The 17676-nt window shown below is 48.8% G+C and overlaps 1 protein-coding gene across 7 annotated transcripts in view; it reads right to left on the bottom strand.

Annotated features, from left to right (window-relative positions):
- The window catches only part of LOC143032354 (uncharacterized), a 315811-nt gene that overhangs the window by 41433 nt on the left and 256702 nt on the right, over positions 1-17676 (bottom strand). For all 7 annotated transcript variants that reach the window (XM_076196960.1, XM_076196966.1, XM_076196963.1 and 4 more), the window contains exon 4: positions 10613-10697. In XM_076196960.1, the coding sequence (XP_076053075.1) occupies positions 10613-10697 (85 nt within the window). The remainder of the gene's footprint in view (positions 1-10612; positions 10698-17676) is intronic.

Below are 17676 nucleotides of genomic sequence, written 5' to 3'. Positions count from 1 at the left end.
AGATGAGAGTAAAAGGGAAGAGATAGGTAGTATGTTTGTGAGAAGAAAGTTGGATGTGTTGGCTTTGAGTGAAACTAAGTTGAAAGGGAAGGGTGAGTGTATGTTTGGGAGTGTAAGTGGGAGGTTATCAGGAGTGAAGAGAGGGCGAGGGAGGGAAGGGGTGGCTATTCTTGTAAGTGAGGAGATAGGTAAAGGGGTAGTGGAGTGGAAGGAGGTTTCCTCAAGGATAATGTGGATGAAGGTGAAACTGGGAAAGGAGATGTGGGTCTTTGTAAGTGCATATGGGCCGGGCAGTGAGAAGAGTGTAGAAGAAAGGGAGGCCTTTTGGATAGATTTAAATGAGTGCATAGAGGGTTTAGGAAGAAATGTCAATGTAATAGTACTGGGAGACCTTAATGCTAGAGTGGGAAATGGTCCAATCGATGGAGTGGTTGGGAAGTGTGGAGTTCCAGGAAAGAATCGTAGTGGAGAGTTGATGGTGGAAATGTGTCTAGAAAGAGAGTTGATGATAGCAAATACAGTGTTTCGGAAGAAAGTCAAGCATAAGTACACATGGGAGAGGGTGGTGGAGGGAAGGGTGGTAGATAGAGCGCTAATGGATTATGTAGTGGTAAATAGGATTATGATAGGAAGAGTTAAGGATGTACATGTGCTAAGGGGAGAGGGTGGGGGAATATCAGATCATTTTTTGGTGGAAGGTAAGTTGAGAGTGGAGGATAGATGGAGAAGGAGGAAAGGGACAAAAGGTAGGGAGGTTCTTAGAGTGAACTCCTTGAATGAAAAGGAAAAGGAGAAGGAGTACGAAAAGAAGCTGAAGGAGGAGTGGGAGGGAGTAAAGGATAGAGCAGAGATGGGTGTGGAGGAGGAATGGGGATGGTTCAAGGAGGGAGTCTTAAAGTGTGCAAGGAGGGTGTGTGGAACAAGAAGGACAGGGGGAAATAGAAGAAAGGGTAGTGAATGGTGGGATGAGGAAACAAAGAAGGTTGTAGAAGAGAAGAAGCGAGCATTCACAGATTGGTTACAAAAGAGGACAGGGGAGTCATATGAGAGGTACAAAGAAAAGAAAAGAGAAGTAAAGCAAAAGGTAAAGGAGGCAAAGAGGAGAGCAGATGTGAAATGGGGTAGGAGTATGACAGAAAATTTTGAAAGTAATAAAAAGATGTTTTGGAAAGAAATTAAGAGAGGAAGAGGAGGCGAATCAAGTAGGGAAGAAAAGGTAAAAGGTACAGATGGAGAGTTGATAATGGAAGAGATGGCAGTGAGGGGAAGATGGGCAGAATATTTTAGGGAGTTGCTAAATGTGAAGGAGGATAGGGAAGGAAAGATAGCTGCAGTGGGAAATACGAAGAAAATGAGAGTGATGAGTGAGGAGAACGGAGGAGAAATAAGGAAGGATGAGGTGAAGGCAGTTGTAAAGATGATGAAAGCAGGTAAGGCACCTGGTCTGGATGGATGTCATGCAGAATGTCTGAAAAAGGGAGGTTCAGTGATGGTGGACTGGTTGGTGAGATTATTTAATGTTTGCTGGAGAGAGGGTAAAGTACCGGAGGACTGGAGTAGTGCCTGTATAGTTCCTCTTTACAAGGGAAAAGGGGACAAGTGTGAATGTAGTAATTTCAGAGGGATTAGCCTGTTGAGTGTAGTAGGGAAGGCTTATGGGAGAATCTTAATTGAGAGGATTAGGAGAGGAACAGAAGGAGTAATTGGTGAGGAACAGTGTGGATTTAGGACGGGTAGAGGTTGTGTAGATCAGATCTTTGTGGTAAGACAGATATGTGAAAAAGCTATAGGAAAGGGGAAAGATGTTTTTTGGGCTTTTATGGATCTGGAAAAGGCTTATGATAGGGTAGACAGAAAGGCACTGTGGGAGGTTATGCAGATTTATGGGATAGGAGGAAAGCTTTTGGGAGCTGTCAAGAGTTTTTTATGTGAGTAGTAGAGCATGTGTTAGGATTGGAAATGGAGAGAGTGAGTGGTTTGAAGTAAAGGTGGGACTTCGTCAAGGATGCGTTATGTCGCCCTGGCTGTTCAACTTATACATGGATGGGGTGGTGCGAGAGGTGAATGCTAGGGTGGTGAGTCAGGGATTGGAGATGGTTAAAGAAAAATGGAGAAAAGTGGGAGGTGAGCCAGCTGTTGTTTGCGGACGACACTGCGCTTGTGGCAGGGTCAGAGGAGGGATTGAGGAAGCTGGTGGCAGAGTTTGGGAGAGTATGTGATAGAAGAAAGCTAAAGATAAATGTGGGTAAAAGTAAGGTGATGAGATGTACAAGGGGTGAAAGTGGCAGTAGACTGGAAGTGAACATTAAGGGAGAGCGACTGGAGGAAGTGGATAGTTTTAGATACTTGGGTGCAAGTGTAGCAGGAAAAGGTGGAGTGAAGGTGGAGGTAGAATGTAGATTGAGAGAAGCGAGTAAATGCCTTGGTGGTTTAAAGAGTGTAATGAGAAATAGACATTTGGGAATGGATGCGAAGAGGAGACTGTATGAAGGAGTGATTGTGCCAACAGCACTGTATGGGGCAGAAACGTGGAACATAAGAGAAGAAGAGAGAAGGAGTTTGAATGTGTTTGAGATGAGGTGTCTGAGAAGTATGGTGGGGGTTACTAGGCTAGATAGAGTGAGAAATGAGGAGGTGAGGAGGAGAACAGGGGTGAAAAAGGATTTGGGAGAGAGGGTTGATGAAAGAATATTAGGATGGTTTGGACACATGGAAAGAATGAGTGACGAAAGACTAGTAAAAGAGGTATGGAAGGCAGATGTGGAGGGAGTGAACATGAGGGGACGTCCTAGGATGAGGTGGATGGATGGGGTGAAGGGGGCTTTGGGGAAAAGGGGAATGTCTGTTGAGGAAGGAAGGGAGAGGACGGAAGACAGAGGTGAGTGGAGAATGGTTGTATATGGATGATGTTGTGACGACATGAGGAGGAATAGGCGGGGGGGTGGGGTAGTATGTGTGAGTAAATTTTGACGCAGCCCGAAGGGATTTCTCCCCGTCCTCTCCTTATATGCAAGGGGGGACGGAGAGGGGGGGTCGCCGATTAAATGAAGCGGCCTTGCTGTGGATGTACTGTGTCTTGCGACACTGCTTCTGACCCAGGGCGGTGGGCAGGGTTCAGGGATGACCCGTCATCCAGGAGGTGCTCAGATGAGAGGAAGGGTGGGAGGGGTGTGGAGTGTTTTCGGGGATGGAATGGGTGGGAGCGGTTTTTATGCCATTGTTTTTTGGCTACCTCCCTTGGAAGGGGGAAGAAGCCTTGGTATATGTATGTATATATACATATATATATATACATATATATATATATATATACATATATATATATATATATTCGCTTTTCCCTTGCTCAACCCAATCAAATGGAATCATTTGTGTCACTATCAATCCTGTGATCAAAACTCGATTCTTCGCAAGTTATTCTTAGCCTGTCTGCTGCGTTGCAATTCTGCTCTGTTTTGAGAGACCAGTAGTCGAAAGGGTTGGCGTAAAACGGTCAGTTGAGAACCCGAGGTACATCTGTCGATAAGGGAACCTGACGCAACTCAGCGAGGACGGGTGCCCAGCTTCACGAACACGTCCATAACTCTGGAAGCCAATTAGAGCGCACAATCGACGCGTGTGTTTGTTTGACGTTAAGAGTCGTCGCATGCCAACAGCAACCAGAGCGACAGTGCACGCCACTGTGCCAGGTTCATTTATCCACAGCTGTACATGTTCAGATCCACCACTTTTGTTCTAGTGATAATGACAGGGTATTTCCTTCCGGCTTCGCCCCAAATGAGTGGTTACAATGGCGCTTTATGAGCGCGCAAGAAACATGAATTTGGCCTAGATACTGCACGATAAAAACTAACGATGGGAATCGACACGTGTTGGTTTTACAAGACTGACGTCGGAGAGAATCCACTCCACGTCGTCCATCTTCAAAGCCAGCCAATATCCTCACCTGAGCGGCTGGGACTCGATCCCCAAGGGTCCAAGATCACTATGAACTTCAACAACTCCTCCTCCTCCTCCTCCCCCCATTCTTTCCACCTCCCAAAACTTTTATATACGGGGAGCTGACAACCGTCAACTGCTCCCTTCCTTTTCCTCTTACCAGACATACACACTAATATAACAAACAACAGCCCAGAGGTTCTAGCCCAAAGGGATTAATGTCGTGCCCAGGGACTGTTGTTGGTTACCGTGGGGTTGCGGGTTTCCAGTCCGTGAAACTGGAGACATCATAATCAAAATCATGATAAAAAATAATTATAACAGTAATTATGATAATAACAGAGTTTGTTACAACAGGATTATCCTCTTTTATCGTGAGCCTTCACTAGAGATACAATTGTTCCGTGATGTAACCTGGTTCTCGACTGCAACTCACTCGCTCTGTTTCGCTCTCTCTCTCTCTCTCTCTCTCTCTCATTTTCAAGACAACGCTAATGAGCGATACACATGTCAACCTCCATTTTCCTCCTCTTGAACAAACAAATGAAACTCGTTTCGACTCGTTAATTTTTGTAATCTGTCTCATCATTCTTAAAAAGAAAATTAGCATTTTAACAAATGGATCTATGGCACGAGCATTAACCCAGTATCATATGTGCAGTAGTGTCTGCAGTATTCTGTGGATTTAAATGACGGTGGTCATGGGTTTTCAGAACTAGAAACACGCCAAGTCCGCATCCAGGATTTATATTAATGTTCCCATTAGTACACAGATTGGAAAAAAATTATTAAAGAAGTCTATATCTGCGTCGTGCCCCCCTCCCCTCCCCCTCTCCCTCCCTCCTCCCGTGCCCTCTCCCTTCCTCCACTTCCATCACCGATCACGAACTCACTTCGGGATGATGTCCAACTCAAAGCCACGTGTGCACAAAAGGAATTCGTCCAACCGATGCGAGGAAATGGACACCAATTACGAAACGGGATTATTATTTATTTTTTTATTTTTTTAGTCCCTCACCACCACACGATCAGGTATAACTCTTCGTTACTGGATGGCACTCTTTCCTTTCTTCTGGCAGCCACCTGGCCTCTTACTCATCTCCACCTCACCCCTCCACCCCTTTCGGTGGTTGAGAGGGCTATGCCATCCCATCTCGATTAAACCCTTTCTTGCCGGGAGGCACACTCACTTTCCTTTGGGATGCTGCGACGCGAAGTTCGATTCATACCCCCAATAACAATTGAAGGAGGAAGGGTAATAAGGGGGGGGGAAGAAGGGGGGAGGGGAAGAAGGGGGAGGAGGAGGAAAGGGTGGGAAAAGAAGAGGAAGGGGGAGGGGAGGAGGTAGTGGAGGAGGAGGTAGGGGAGGAGGAGGAAGCGGAGGGGAGGAAGAAGCGGAGGGGAGGAAGAAGCGGTGGGGAGGAGGAAGCGGTGGGGAGGAGGAAGCGGTGGGGAGGAGGAAGCGGAGGGGAGGAGGAAGCGGAGGGGGGGAGGAAGCGGAGGGGAGGAGGAAGCGGAGGGGGGGAGGAAGCGGAGGGGAGGAGGAGGAAGCGGAGGGAAGGAGGAGGAAGCGGAGGGAAGGAGGAGGAAGCGGAGGGGAGGAGGAGGAAGCGGAGGGGAGGAGGAGGAAGCGGAGGGGAGGAGGAAGCGGAGGGGAGGAGGAAGCGGAGGGGAGGAGGAGGAAGCGGAGGGGAGGAGGAGGAAGCGGAGGGGAGGAGGAGGAAGCGGAGGGGAGGAGGAAGCGGAGGGGAGGAGGAAGCGATAGGGAGGGGGAGGAGGAAGGGGAGGAGGGAGGGGGAGGAGGAAGGGGAGGAGGGAGGGGGAGGAGGAAGGGGAGGAGGGAGGGGGAGGAGGAAGGGGAGGAGGAAGGGGGGAGGAGGAAGGGGAGGAGGAAGGAGGGGAGGAGGAAGGGGAGGAGGAAGGGGAGGAGGAAGGGGGGAGGAGGAAGGGGAGGAGTAAGAAGGGGAGGAGAAGAAAGATGGGGAGGAAGAGAAAGGTGAAGAAGAGGAGAAAGAAGCGGAAGAGAAAGAAGGGGAAGAGAAAGAAGGGAAGGAGAAAGAAGGTGACGAGGGGTAGGAGGAGGAGGAGGAACAGGAAGATGAAGGGGAGGAGGAATGGGAAAAGGAGGAAGAGGAGGGAGAGGAGGGAGAAAAGGAGGAGGGGAGGAGGAAAGGGGGAACGAGAGGAGGAAAAGACAAAGGTAGGAGGGGGAAGGGAGGAGGAAGGGGGATAGGAGGAAGGAGGAGAACGAGGAGTAGGAGGAGAACGAGGAGTAGGAGGAGATCGAGGAGGAGATCGAGGAGTAGGGGGAGGAGGAAGGGGGAGAACGAGGAGGAGGAAGGGGGAGGGGGAGGAGGAAGGGGGAGAACGAGGAGTAGGGGGAGGAGGAAGGGGGAGGAGGGAGAGGAGGAAGGGGGAGGAGGGGGGGGAGGAGGGGGGAGGAGGGAGAGGAGGAAGAGGGAGGAGGACGAGGAGGAAGAGGGAGGAGGACGGGGAGGAAGGGGGAGGAGGAAGGGGAAGGGGGAGGAGGAAGGGGGAGGAGGGAGGGGAGGGGGAAGGGGGAGGGAGCGGGGGAGGAGGAAGGAGGAAGGGGAGGAGGGGGAGGGGAGGAAGGGGAGGAGGAGGGGGGAGGTACGGGGAGGAAGGGGAGGATGAAGGGGGGAGGGGGAGAGGAAGGAGGAGGAGGAGGAAAGGAAGGGGAGGAAGGGAGGAGGAAGGGAGGAGGAGGGAGGAGGAAAAGGAGGGAGAGAGGGATAGAGGGAAGGAGGAAGAGGAGGGGAAGGAGGAAGGGGGAGGAGGGAGAGGAGGAAGGGGGAGGAGGGAGAGGAGGAAGGGGGATGAATGAGGAGGAGGAAGAGGAGGAAGGTGGATGAATGAGGAGGAGGAAGGGGGGTGAATGAGGAGGAGGAAGGAGGAAGAATGAGGGAGGAGGACAATGGGAGGAAGAAAAGTTGGAAGGAGGAGGAAAGGAGAGGAGGAGGAAGGGGGTTGGAGGAGGAAGGGGGTTGGAGGATGAAGAGGAGGAGGAGGAGGAGGAGGAGCAGGAGGAGGAGGAGGAGGAGGAGGAGGAAGAGGAGGAGGAGGAAGGGGATGGGAGGAGCAGGAGCAGCAACATCAACAGCAGTAGGAACAGCCTATAGATTGAAGCTGCTCACCGGACAAGGAGCTGCCCCCCTATAATTATATAGTTTCTCACTCATTCACTCGCACGCACGCACACACACACACAGACACACACACACACACACGCACACATTATATATATCTATTATAAAGTAGTAGCTTCTATCTGTCTGTCTGTCTGTGTTCACGAACTCCTCCTAGAGTTTTGGAGATAGACTCCCATAACCATATATAGTCTGATACCCTATCACTCCAGGTACTTGGATAACTATATTTCATTAAAAAAAAATAATAATAATAATAATATTTTGGCTAGGGTTAAGGTGTTAAAGGAGTATGATGGGGTAACACGCCACTACTGTAGTGTTCCCTTAACACGATTGGCATTTTGTGACAAAAATTACTATGATTAAACAAACCATTGTATGTGTTCATAAATATTATTTATATTTGTGAAATTAATGTTGCCACAAACTATGATAGCCTTTGTAAGGAGCATGTAAATGTAAAATGATTGTACAATTTTACCAATTTTATTGGCTATTTTCATTTTACTTTTCCGCGGGTGGTAACATACTCGAGTTCATAGAAGAAAACGAAAAAAAAACAACGTAGAAACTGAACAATTTCACATCAGGTTTAATGACCCCCGTATGGGCCGATAGCCTTGTTCTTTTTTCTTTAACTGATACATTAATTTTTTTTCTCACATTTTTCATGCGTTACATTTTCCACTGAGTTATATTGATACGTGTAAATTTTCTTCACAAATTGTATATGAAAATAATCAGCATTTCTCCGCAGCAACGCGCGCGTAATTTGACTAGTGTGTGTGTGTGTGTGTGTGTGTGTGTGTGTGTGTGTGTGTGTGTGTGTGTGTGTGTGTGTATACACGCAGTATGTGCCTATCAATACGAGCAGAGCGTGAAAGAGCAAAGACTAAGCTAAGAATTTGAACGTGCCTGCATTGCAGCAAAAGAAACCGTTCTTAGATTAAATAAAATGAGCGGATGATCTATGTAACAACGAGGGTCGAGGAAGGAATTGGGCATTCCAACCTTATCTGGAAGAAAACTTCAGAGAAAATCTTCAAGAATAAGCTAAGAAACCAAAATATCGTTACTTTCAGTGCAGTGACGTCATACAGTTGCTGTGATTAATAGACCATTTCTTTCAGGTGAAGGCTGCTGGGTGACTTTCCATTTGACTAAATTGTTGTTGTTTTTTTATCAAATTCAATTTGAGCCAAAATAAATTTTACCAAATTACTTAAGCTGGCTGAGCGGGCTGGGGCGTCGTTACTTGCGGCGAAGGTCGAGGGGGATGGCGGTTCGAACCCTGCCACCGGCGAAGTTAAACCAAGTGTACGTTTCATTAAATTCCACGCTACAAAGTCCTCTGTGAGGGGCACCGTCCTAGCCTCCCGATAGGGGGAAGTTTGTGACGTTAAAACATATCATCATCACTTAAGCTGAGGTATTTTGTCAAAATCCCTTACGTTAGATTAAGTTTGGGCTAAGTCTGGTTAGGGTAAGTTATAAGAATTTAGGTTGCATTATATCAGGCCCCATTAGGCTATGTTACGTTAGGATATGTTAGAATACGTTAGAATACGTTAGGATACGTTAGGATACGTTAGGATAGGACAGGCTACGTTAGGATAGGTTACGCTAAGATACGTTAGGATTCGTAAAGATAGGTCAGGATACGTTAGGATATGTTAGGATGCGTTAGGATACGCCAGGATACGCAGAGACATGTTTTGATAATTTAGGATACGTTACTTTGGGTTACGATAGGTTACGTTAGGTTACGTTAGATTAGGTTAGGTTAGTTTTACAGTTGGGCAAAACTGAAAATTTGCAAGACGATCTGGCAAAACGGGAATGTGACAGCGATATGGCAAGAGGCAATCTGGTAGAATGAGAACGATTCTCGTATCAGAGGAAGATCGCACGCAGAGAAGAGAAGCGAGCACCACAGCCCTCCTGACGGAAGAGAGACGATTCACACCGAACGACAAGGTTCCTCACTTTCAGTTCTCCGAAGTTTCTACACGCGAAAGGAATCTACAACGAAGGTCTCTCCTTTGCCCCGCCCTCTACAAGTGGCGCTGTAGTGAGGCCACAGAAACTTGTCCGTCAATATGTTGACAGTCAAGCCTTTTCGCGCGCGCGCGTGTGTGTGTGTGTGTGGGGGGGGGGGTGATCGCATAATGCGCATGCGCTGTACACGCGTCGGCTGTGGACAATCACTGACAAAAGTTATGTCTTCCCCTTTGAACTTTACTGAGAACCAACGAATACACACACACACACAAGCACACACACAAGCACACGCACGCACGCACGCACACACACACACATACACAATGTTTTATATATATATATATATATATATATATATATATATATATATATATATATATATATATATATATATATATATATATATATATATATATATATAGTTGGAGAATTTGTATATCTTCCTCCTACGGTCGTAGTTTTGAAGGTAGCCGTGTGAAATTTTGCACGATTTTAACGCTGAGCACTTTGGCAAGTGTGAACAATATGCCACACACGTTCTGGCACGTACTGCCCATAATGGTGTGCGAAGCTGGTGTCATTCTGGTGGGAAGGAAGGCTCGCCGAATGATATAATCTGGCGACCGCATGTTGCCGCCCGCCAGGAGGGCAGAAGGAACCTAGGGACGCGAGCCGGGCAAGTTTTCCTGGCGCGCGCGCGTGTGTAGGTCTGTGCATATGTATGTATATGTGTGGGTGTAATGACATAAGTTCTGCAAGATAGATGGCAGCGGGAACTACTTCTCTGCTGTCCATTTTCATAAACCTTAACCTCCCCTACATTTCCATCGTGTGGTGCAGCCCCGAGGGCCTGACACTCGGTTACCGGATTGGGCCCAACATCTCTATCAACTTAACTGTATTTCTATCATCTGTTTATATACTGAGAACTGATAACTAAAGACTGCTTCTACTACTCTGATCCGGTGGCAAAGAAAAAGTCCTACATTAACACACGAGGCAACATTTTAGAAGATTCTTTCCTGAGAGGTTAATGGTAAGGACATAGGATCCCTGCCAACCATTGTGGGGCTGTGGGTTTGTGGAACTCGAGGTATACATTATCATTATCACACTCTCACTCACTCACTCACTCACTCACACACACGCACACATGCACACACGACTCGATGGCGCAGTGGCAGTGTTCACGGCCGCCACTACGGCGGTCCTGGTTCGAATCCCGCCCAGGGCTGAAATAATTTCAGTATCACTGTGCTGCGAGACGTTACTCCAACTCTCGTGGGCGGGGAGTTGGGTGTGTGTGCGCGTGTAAGGTCACAGCATTACCCATAGATTGGTCATATACGAGCTCTGAGCTCTCTTCCGGGAGGGAAATAGCTGTCGATCACGAGTCCAACACGTGATCCAAGACCATGGTGAATCACACACACACACACACACACACACACACACACACACACACACACACACAAATAATTAAGAGAATGTCTGATCCTCACGTGTTCAGGGACTTCATCCGACTCTCTACGGCTCGATGGCGCAGGCAGATTCTGGTCAGCGCCGCTCCGATCTCCTTCGTGGCTCCTGAGGAAGAAGAAAAAAGATCATTTATCAAATCTGCCAAGTGCCAATGACGCACATTCATCATGGAATGACACCAGAATATTTTTCTTTTAATTTGCGGTCGCATTTACGTCATGTAAGACGGTTGCCACAGCTGCTGAGGTCTGGAGTGGAAGGTTTTATTCATTTCGTTTCATTCGTCGCCAACCACAGTTTAACTCCCAAAATCTAAAGAGTAGAATCAAAACTTTACACACAAAGCATACTGCCCAATTTCAAAATCTGGTTCTGACTAATACCCAGTGATTTTGTTGAACTTCAGAAAAAAAGAAAAACTCTCTTGCTTTCGTAGATGTCGCCAGCAACCCTGGCAACGAATAATAACAACAACAACAACAACACCACTTCTTCCTCCCCCTGTACAACCCCCAACCCCAACTCAGAGTAGACCCGGAAAACCAAGCCTGAAATCGGACCCGACGGCCGCTCCGGAACCTCGATGGCCTCACTGAGAGACGACAAAGGTTATTCGCTTTCTTTTGTCATAATCCTAGATTTGATTTGCCCATAGATGTACGTGTCGAGCATCGGGCTTGTTTTGAAGCTTCTCTACACCAAATTGAGCCGCGTTCCAATCGCGGTGACCGCCTCCTGGTGCCAGTTCCTTACACTTTATTTTTTTTATTCTAATGATCTGTTTATACACTTACTCATGTAGTGTTAGCGGTCATCCCGAAAAGGTCTCTCTCTCTCTCTCTCTCTCTCTCTCTCTCTCTCTCTCTCTCTCTCACACTCTCTCTCTCTCTCTCTCTCTCTCTCTCTCTCTCTCTCTCTCTCTCACACACACACACACACACACACACACACACACACACACACACACACACGTAGGATACCAACCCACGACAGACAGATAAATACATAATCTGGGTGAGGGGAAGGAGGATGAGGACGAGAAAGAGGATGGTGATGAAGTGGATAATGAGGAAAAGGAGGAAGAGGAGGAAGAGGAGGAAGGAGGAGGAGAAGGAGGAGGAGGAGGAGGAGGAGGAAAAGAAAGATGAAGAGGTGGAAAAGGATGGAGGAGGAAGAGGAGGAAAAGGAAGGAGGATAAGTATAAGCAGTAGAAAACGATAATGATGAGGTGGATGAGGAGACAAAAGGGGAGGAAGGGGAGGAAGGAGTAGGAAAAGGAGGAGGAGGGAGGAGGGAAAAGAGGAAGAGGAAGAAGAGGGAGAGGAAGAGGAAGAAGAGGGAGGAGGAAGAGGAAGGAGGACGAAGAAGAGGGAGGAGGAAGGAGGAGGAAGTAGGAGGAAGAAGAGGGAGGAGGAAGTATGAGGAAGAAGAGGGAGGAGGAAGAGGAAGAAGAGGGAGGAGGTAGAGAAAGGAGGAAGGGGAAGAGGATAAAGAGGAGGAAGAGGGAGAGGAAGAAGAGGGAGGAGGAAGGGGAAGGGGAAGAGGATAAAGAGGGGGAAGGAGTAGAAAGAGGAGGAAGAGGAGGAGGAGGAAGAGAAAAGGAGGGGGAGGAGGACGAAGAAGAGGAGGGAGGAGGACGAAGAAGAGGAGGGAGGAGGACGAAGAAGAGGAGGGAGGAGGACGAAGAAGAGGAGGGAGGAGGACGAAGAAGAGGAGGGAGGAGGACGAAGAAGAGGAGGGAGGAGGACGAAGAAGAGGAGGGAGGAGGACGAAGAAGAGGAGGGAGGAGGACGAAGAAGAGGAGGGAGGAGGAAGAGGAAGGAGGGAGAGGAAGGAGGGAGGAGGGAGAGGAGGGAGAGGAAGGAGGGAGGAGGGAGAGGAAGGAGGAGGAGGAGGAGGAGGAAAACGAGGAGGAAGAACAAGAGAAAGGAGGAGGATGGGGGAAGGATGACAACGAATATAAACAGTCTGAAACATTGTCGCGTTGTCAACAAGTGGAATAGACTTCCTGCGGTGTTGATCACAAGACCTACGTATTTCATGGCCTCTCCCCTCCACCCGAGCCGACTCCCCTCCGGAGTGGGCGAGAGGGAGGAACCCAATAAACTGACACCTCCTTTGTCAGGTCGGGCGGAGGTGCGGTGCCCATTGTTACCTCTTGACTCGTTGTCCCGAGTTCGAATCTCAGTGAATTTATCTTACATTGTGATTGATAATACTTCGATGGGACCGAGCAATTAATTCCGATATATAATCAACGACCCAAGGGGCTCCTAACCTTTCTATCCCTCAGTGGTGGGCTCTCGACTCATCGCTCTTATACTGTATAAAAAAAAGTATATATTAACAAAGTCAAAATCGAAAAATAACTACATGTTTCTGTTCATCTTATTTGATTCCGTATATATATATATCTAGAGAAAATCCTCTTCTTCTGGGTTCATCCCTTCTGTGTTTACCTGTAGACGGTGGTGATCGTTCTTAAAAGCTTCTAGCTGAGGGCCGGCGATATTATTCACCCGAACCCCATAAACAGCCCTCCCACGCTGTTAGCACCGAGCTCATTACCGTTTTGAAGGGCTCTAGCCACATTTCTAAAACACTGCTTAGAGACCACAAACCTATAGCAATTTTTTTTCTTTCAAGGCTGCTGTCGAGGGTGGCTATGTGAAGTAGCGGCCACATGACCTCACCACAAGCAGAGCAAGCAATCCCCCTTCCCCGACGCACACAAACAAATGTCACAGCGTCACCCCATAAGCAAGCAAACCTCGTTCAGGCACGTGCCAGGATGTTCCCCTTTCTTTAAGGGGGGGAGGGGGATGGGGTGTGAGGGGACATCACGTCATCCTCTCCCCCGCCCTCCCCACCGCGACGCCCACTTGCCCCCCCCTCCCCCCCGGTGACATCACCCCGCGACGGCACCGCCACCGCAAACCGTCCTATCGCCTCGCCTCCCGATGCAACATCCTGTGGGGGAAGGCCCGTGGGAGGTGGGGCTGCAGAGGAGTGGGGGGGGAAGGAGTGGGAATAGGAAGAAAGGAGGAGATAAAGAAGAGGAGAGAAGAGGAAAGCATAGGAAAGAAGAGAAGGAGAAGAGATAAGAGAGAAAAGAAGACGAGATAGGTGAAGAGCTAAGATGAGAGAAGACGAAAGGAGAGGAGAGAAGAAAAGAGAAGAGGAGAAAGAGAAGAGGAAAGACAGAAAACGAGAGAAGAGAAGACTGGAGACAGAATCGAGGAGAAGAATGAAGAGAGGAGAGATTAGTAAACGATATGAGAGGAGAAAAGGAGAGAAAAGAAAAAGAGAGGAGAGGTGAAAGAGTAGGAAGAGTAGGAAGAGGAGAAAGGGGAGGAGGAGAGGAAGAGGGAGGAAAAGGAAAGGAAGACAAGAGGAGGAGGAGGGGGGAGGATGAGGAGGAGGGGTAGTTGGTGGCGGAAGTATAAAGGTCACATAGAGATGTGAGGGCAAGCAAGCAAGTAAACAAACAAGCAAGTCCGCCCACTCGCGCACACACACACACACCGAGTATGAGGGGAAAAAGGTGCCTGTTGGGACGCACAGCGACGAAGAAGATGGGAGAAGGGAGAAGGGAGAAGGAGAAGAAGGAGGAGAAGGAGGAGAAGGAGGAGAAGAAGGAGAAGGAGGAGGAGGAGGAGACGGAGGAGACGGAGGAGATGGAGAAGAAAAGAAAAGAAGAAAAGAAGGAAAACAGGAAGAAAGAAAGAAAGAAAGAAAGAAAGAAAGAAAGAAAGAAAAGAAGAAGAAGAAGAAGAAGAAGAAGAAGAAGAAGAAGAAGAAGAAGAAGAAGAAGAAGAAGAAGAAGAAGAAGAAGAAGAAGAAGAAGAAGAAGAAGAAGAAGAAGAAGAAGAAGAAGAAGAAGAAGAAGAAGAAGAAGAAGAAGAAGAAGAAGAAGAAGAAGAAGAAGAAGAAGAAGAAGAAGAAGAAGAAGAAGAAGAAGAAGAAGAAGAAGAAGAAGAAGAAGGCTGGAGTGAGAGGCAGAGTAAAGGGAACGAGTTGGAGGAAGACAAAAGTATAAATTCCGGGAAGAGATGAAGGAGGAAGAACAGAATTAAGAAGTAGAGTAGGAGGAATAGTAAGAGGAAGAGTAGGGGAAGAGTAAGAGGAAGAGTAGGGGAAGAGTAAGAGGAAGGGGAGAAGGAGTAAGAGGAAGGGGAGGAGGAGTAAGAGGAAGGGGAGGAGGAGTAAGAGGAAGGGGAGGAGGAGTAAGAGGACGAAGAGTAATAAGAGGAAGAGTAGGGGGGAGTAGTAAGAAGAGTAGAAGGAAGAGGACGAGATGAGGTGGTGCGGTAAAGAGAAGTGGGGCATGGAAGGGAGAGGAGAGAAGAAACGCGTTAAAGGAAAGAATTGAACAAAGAAGATAAAAGTGCGGAGGGACAGTGGGAAGGAGGGCGGGTGGGAGGGAACAGGAGTGGGAGTGGGAGGTGTACTGTAAAGGAGAGAGAAGAGAGGGAGGGGGACAGAGGTAGAGAGGTAGGTAGGTGTGTGTGTGTGTATTATATATATATATATATATATATATATATATACATATATATATCACATAATTTTTGTGGCCCTCGCGCATAGGACTCGAACCTACCGCTCTGAGGCCAAGAGGCTACCGAGACGGTGCCTTAACCGGCCCGGCTACAGGAGGTACAAAAATATCTGAACCCGGAACGCTACTGGTTCCCGAGATTAGGAAAGATCGCTGTCTGCGACCTCAATTCCTTTTTCACCAGAGGTCCCACCTCAACTCGTAGCGGGGATAAGGACCGGAACGAATCCCTTTCACGCTTCGCCATTGTAACTATGTGAGAAATTCGCTAGTGAACAGTGACATCAATCAGATCATTTTTATGGCTGTCGCGCATAGGACTCGAACCTACCGCTCTGAGGCCAAGAGGCTACCGAGACGGTGCCTTACCCCCTACTACGAATTGAAGTCGGATCTCCTGTGGCCGAGCGGGTTAAGACACCGTCTCGGTAGCCTTTTGGCCTCAGAGCAGTAGGTTCGAGTCCTATGGGCGACGGCCATAAAGATGATCTGATTGATGTCGTTGTTCACTAGTGAATCTCTCTCTCCCTCTCCCTCTCTCTCTCTCTATCACACACACACACACACACATATATATATATATATATATATATATATATATATAGAGAGAGAGAGAGAGAGAGAGAGAGAGAGGAAGAGAGAGAAGCAGAGAGTGTGAGAGTGAGTGTGAGGGATGGAGGGGACATGGACAAATCTGTCTGACCTATCTCCTCCCGAGAGGCAGTGGCAAGGTCATTTGCGGTCACATTCGCGCAATTTTGCACCCAAAGCGACATCAAAGACTATATGGTATACCATTAGGCTATTTTATTCATAGTTAAATATAGCAATTCTTTGCTAGCGAAAGGAAAAATATTCACACAAATCACGTGCATGTATGTACACGCACATAAAATCACGAAATTATGGGCACATGTATGGGCACGCATACATCGTTACTGCTCTCCTTGAGCAAGGGGATGGGTAAGTGGCGTGTGTAAAAGGTCACTGCGTTGCCCATTGTTCAAAATATACGACCTCTGAGTTCTCATCCGGGATAGTAAAAGCTGTTTATCCCGAGCAGAGCACGTAGTCCAATACCGTATTCACACAAACAGACGAGCACGCACGTACGCACGCACGAGCACACGCGCACACAAATAAACGTATACATACGCACGCACAAGTGCACATGAATGTAGACGTACAAACGAACCGCACTGCACACTCGCAAATAACTTGACGAGGCCTCATTACAATTAAATTAAATTCACCCAAACATTCGCGTGTGTAACTAGTAATGCAAGCACGCACGGACATGCGAAACCGTGCATACATAATTCATGTAAGGTTCATTGCGAGTTTTCGCACGCAATTACATTGCATAAACATTCGGAGAAACGCACTCAGAATGCGCGTCATAAGAAGAAGAACACACACACACACACACACTCGTGCGGCCTACCAGGGCAAACTGGCGTTGCATAAGACACAGTTCGCTGCATGGAGGTGACTTTGTCGTGTTTCGCAAAGCTGCTTTCTCCCATTCTCGTACATAACCTCCACCTCGAACAGACACGGTCTCGCTTGGGGGTTGGGGGAGACTTGACACCCCCCCCCCCTCCGCCTTCGCACAGGGTGACACTTCCTCACCCATTACTCCTCTGCCTCTCTCCAGGCTACTTTAATCAGCCACACATGACCCCCTTTCATTCCGTTGACGCCTTGAGCAGATTTCATTATGGCAACAGCCAGGTGACTTTATTCAGCTAGGGTAGGGGTGGGGGGTGTCAGGCTCGGGGCAAAGTGGGGTCTAAGTCGACCTCGGCCCCCCTTCTGCCCGCCAGAATGAGCCATGCATGCAAAGGGCGTCGCGGCTACTAACGGACGGGGGCTCATGCGGTGCCTCCGTGGGCGCGCCGACCGAGGGAGTTCGACAGAAGACCCCGAGACGAGGAACACATAGAACAGTTCCCACCGTCGAGCCGCAACTGTGCAGCCAAGCCTGAAGAAGAAGGGACGCGCCGTCCACTGACAGACAGACAGCTCACGGGGGCCGGGGGGAGGGGGGGGGCGAAGACGACGAGAAAGAGATGGAGTTGGAGAGGGAGGAAGAAAGGAGGAGATGGAGGAAGAAGGGGAGATGGAGGAAGGGGAGGAGGGGAGGAGGAAGGGGAGGAGGGGAGGAGGAGGGGGAGGAGGGGGAGGAGGAGGGGGGAGTAGGGAGGAGGAGGGGAGGAGGGGGAGGAGGAGGAAGGGAGGAGGAGGAGGGGAGGTCGGAGGAGGGGAAGAGGGGGAGGAGGAAGGGGAGGTGGAGGAAGAGGGAGGAGGGGGGAGGGGGAGGAGGAGGGGAGGAGGGGGAGGAGGAGGAGGGGGAGGTGGAGGAAGAGGGGTAGGAGGAGGAGGAGGGGAGGAGGAGGGGGAGGAGGAAGGGGAGGTGGAGGAAGAGGGGGAGGAGGAGGGGGAGGAGGAGGGGGAGGAGGAGGGAGAGAGGGAGAAAAAGATAAGGAGAGGGACTGAGGAAGAGAAGAGGGAGGAAGAATA

This window comes from Oratosquilla oratoria, chromosome 13 (genome assembly GCF_046742065.1).
Source record: "Oratosquilla oratoria isolate Oo_2021 chromosome 13, ASM4674206v1, whole genome shotgun sequence".
NCBI lineage: Eukaryota > Metazoa > Arthropoda > Malacostraca > Stomatopoda > Squillidae > Oratosquilla > Oratosquilla oratoria.
This window is presented reverse-complemented; position numbering and strand designations above follow the sequence as displayed.